The sequence below is a fragment of the Otolemur garnettii genome, unplaced genomic scaffold (genome assembly GCF_000181295.1).
Source record: "Otolemur garnettii isolate 467f Iridium unplaced genomic scaffold, OtoGar3 scaffold00046, whole genome shotgun sequence".
NCBI classification, from domain to species: Eukaryota; Metazoa; Chordata; class Mammalia; order Primates; family Galagidae; genus Otolemur; species Otolemur garnettii.
Genome location: NW_003852441.1, coordinates 3,843,351 through 3,847,137, shown reverse-complemented (window position 1 = coordinate 3,847,137; position 3,787 = coordinate 3,843,351). Strand labels below are relative to the sequence as shown.

The 3,787-nt window shown below is 46.6% G+C and overlaps 1 protein-coding gene across 1 annotated transcript in view; it reads right to left on the bottom strand.

Moving 5' to 3' along the window:
* TEKT3 (tektin 3) overlaps nt 1-3,787 on the bottom strand; it is a 24,015-nt gene that overhangs the window by 7,351 nt on the left and 12,877 nt on the right. The window contains 2 exon segments of the mRNA XM_003791072.2: nt 66-220; nt 3,641-3,781. Of these exon segments, the coding sequence (XP_003791120.1) occupies nt 66-220; nt 3,641-3,781 (296 nt within the window).

The window sequence follows — 3,787 nt, the reverse complement described above, 5'->3', positions numbered from 1 at the left end:
AGGGTGAGCCAGACTGAGCCTGTGTGTCCCCCGCTCCCCACAGGCTGCCCGGCCGCCCGCCTCACCGCAGTTGGGCCATGTCTCTGCAGAGCTCTATGTTTGGCCTCCTCGTACGCTCGTCCAGCCTGGTCTGAGCCACCTTCAGGAAGGCAGTCTTATCTTTGATGGCCTTCTTGATGGATTCTATGGTCATTTCAGTCTGGAAAATCTCGTTCAGGGTCTGTAAGAAAGAGGAGCAATTGTCTGAGGCTGTAGCACTGGCCCTTCACAACCTGCATCCTGCCAGCCCATAGTGGGTGCTAACACAGGCCTCCCCCTCCCAGACCCTTGCTCCTGCCCTTGCTCTCTGTGACGTTGCAGAAAGCTGACTGCAGCCTTGGTCCACAGTCTAGGTTCAATGCTCATGTTTGTAGCTTGAAATCAGCCAGCACGGGAGTATTTACACCACAGAAACTGGCAGATGCTACAAATCAGGGTTCCCCTATCTCAGCCCAGATCAGCAGCTGTTACTTATTCACCAGCACACATCTGTGTATAACTCTGATCAAAGTGAGGCCATGAGGTCTGAGGGGCCCCACCCTCTCCCCTCACCCCACCATGTCCCTTCCTCTCTCTCCTCTAGTTCTCACTTCCCACCAACTTTAGAGAGCTGTCCTCTTCCTAGTGAAGGGTCAACCCAGAAGCTAATCAGGTTTCATCTTCAGGAAGCCTTGCTTGCAAGGGAGCACAGGCAGTTTTGTGTTTCTGGTTTTGTATATTTTTTTAATAAAATTGGCTCCCCCAATTTGCATAATTAGTGGTCTACCCTGGTTCCTCCTCTTCTTGGTTCTCTGCACAGAGTCCCTGTCCCACACGTTAGAAATCCTCCCTTCTCCAGGACCTTGATCCCTGCATTCCCACGGCCATGTCCTCCAGTTACTGTCCCGCTTCCTCAGCTCCTTTCCTGTGGCCTGGAGACATGCCCAAGTTTCACCAAACATGCTTCACTACCACTACCCCATCCAGCCTCAGTCGGGTCCTCTGTAATCCATCTGCCATGTTCACTGACCGATGGACTTGCCATGGCTGTGCCATCTGCCTACTTCCCCACGTCTGGCCTGAGTTGCTGTCATGAAACTGCACTCTCAAAGCCCACGGGGAGGCCTCTCTGACACCTCCCACTCCTTGAAACCCTCAGCTTGCTTGCTTTCTCCGGACACCTGCTGTCCTAACTCCCTGCCTTTCTAACTACCCCTTAATTCACCTCCATTCACCTCCCGTGTCCTCGGGCAGCTTCTCTGCTGCCTCTCCCCTCCCCCACCAAGACTTCACGTGACCACTCACACTGAGCACCCACTTGTGTCTCCCAGATACTCATCTACCTGCCACTTAAGCTTGGCCCTCTCTCTCAAGCTTTCAACAACCGCTACAAATTATTACACTGGTCCTACTGCCAAGGCTGCCTCCAGATGCCACCACCCCCCAGGAAGACATCCCTGTCTCTTGCCCATGAAAACAGCTGCTCCTTCTGCTAGAGGACGTTGACACTTGATCTGTGTCCCAAGGGCTCTTCCTGCCCACTTGCCATTACAACTTGCCATGTCCTATGTGCACATCTTGTCTCACGTGAAGGCAAGGTCAGTGTGACAGCCACTTGCATACACCCCCCATGCCTAGCACAGAACCTTGAATATGCTTGTTATAAGCTGAATCATGTCCCCTCCCCAAATTCATATGCTGAAGTTCTAATCCTCTTACCTCAGAACGTGACCATATTTGGAGACAGGGTCTCTGTTGAGGTGATTAAGTTAAAATGTGTCATTAGAGTGGGCCCTAATCCAGTAAAACTGATTGTCTTTGCAAGCTGAAGAAATATGGACAGACACAGAGGGAGGACAATCTGAAAACCCAGGGAGGAGAGAAGCATCAGAGGGAGCCCACCCTCCAACACCTCGGCCCCAGACTGGCGGCCTACAGAAACAGAGTTAATTCTGTGGCACTTGGCATTGTGACAACCCTGAAAACTAACAGTAATAAATAAAAATTTATTATTTATTTAATAAATAAAAGAGGAAGAGGAACTTTATCACATCAGCATTCCAACAGACCTTCAGAACGGATGCTTAGTGCCCAAAGGATGGCACCCAACCCCATTAACCTTCCCGTCAATTTCTTCCACAACTGTGTCCAACTAACTTGTCCAAAGATCTCTCCCAAGACATAAAACACCCGCACTCGCCACACAGCCTTCTCAGTACAGACCTGAGCTTGATCTCGGGTTTGCTACCTCCTAAGGCTTTGTGTTCAAGATGTCACCCCACCCTGAATGTTCAGTTCTCCCTCCAAACCCTGGAAACACTTTCTGTATTTGTTATTTGGCAGTCATGATTTGCAGTTTCTTATTGGTATTACGAATTGTTCATGAGCTTTTCATATGCAAGCAAGCATCTCTTCTCCACAAACATAAGCTTCTTGGGAACAAAAACATTTTCCATTTCTCTCTGCCCTTCACAGCATGTAGCTTACTGTCTGACTCAACTAATACTTGTTGCCTAAAGAAGGCACCAGGGACTGAAAAGTCCCTCACTGCAGACAGGGTGACATCAGCATAGACAGGATGGCTGGCAGTTCCACTGCTCGGTATACATCAGAAAGAGAAAAGATTGTGTTATTAAAAGGACACGTGCACTCAAATGTTCATGGCAGCACAATTCACAATTGAAAAGATGTAGAAACAACCCAAGTGCCCAACAACACATGAAAGGATTAATAAAATGTGGTACATGCTTACTAGGAGTACTACTCAGCCATAAAAAGTGAGGATCTAGTAGCTTTTTGGACAACCTGGAGGGAGCTGGAAACCATTCTTCTGAGTGAAACATCACAAGATGGAGAAACAACATGTGTACTCAAAACCAAATTGGAACTGAGCAATCAATAGTCAAGTGCCCATGTGGAGTAGAACTGTCAATGGCAATGAGGCTGCAGGAGGGGGAGGTGGGGATGGGTGCCTACTGGGTACAGGGCACACTGTCTGGGTGAAGGGCACGGTCACGTGTACAACTTTGACTCAACCTGTACAAAAACAAAGTTTGTGAACAAAATATGTGTACCCTCTAATATCCTGAAATTAAAAAAAAAAAAAAATAAGGAACAACAAAGTATCAACATGATCCACAGAAATCCCTCATTCCAGTGTCACTGCAAAACTCTTAGACATAGAACATTTAAAATTTTTCAATATCAGAAACACCTTCAATTACCTAAGAGTTTCCTGTACTTAGTGTTGTATTTCAGGAAAAGGGTCTGAAATAATTTAACAGAAAACGTTTCTACCATATGTTCTAATAATAAATTTACTTCCTAGTTATATACAGTGATTCATTAAACTTTAATAATAATATTTTTGTTTCTATTAAAAACTAAGGACCTTTCATTACATAGTGCTTTCTTTGTGTTCCAGACACCAGTGGCTTCCAATTTCATTTTGACATCTGGCTACCTGGCTGAAATAAATGGTATGCTTTGTACTGTTTTTAATTTTTCTTGCTCTGAATGGCCAGAAGGTCATGTGCCTTACAGTGTCTTTCGAGGAGTGGTGAGAGATTTGTGGTCCCAGGGCATCGGGTCAGCTAAGAGGTACCGCTGGTGCTTGATTTACCTTGGCTAAGTGAACCTGAATCTTATTTTTAGCGTCTGTAGTCTCGGCGATGCGATTGGTGAAAGACAAGTTCACTTTGTTGAACTGATTCCACATCTCGTTAGCAGTCACAACCAGGAGGTTTTCAATGTCATTCCTCAGCTTAGC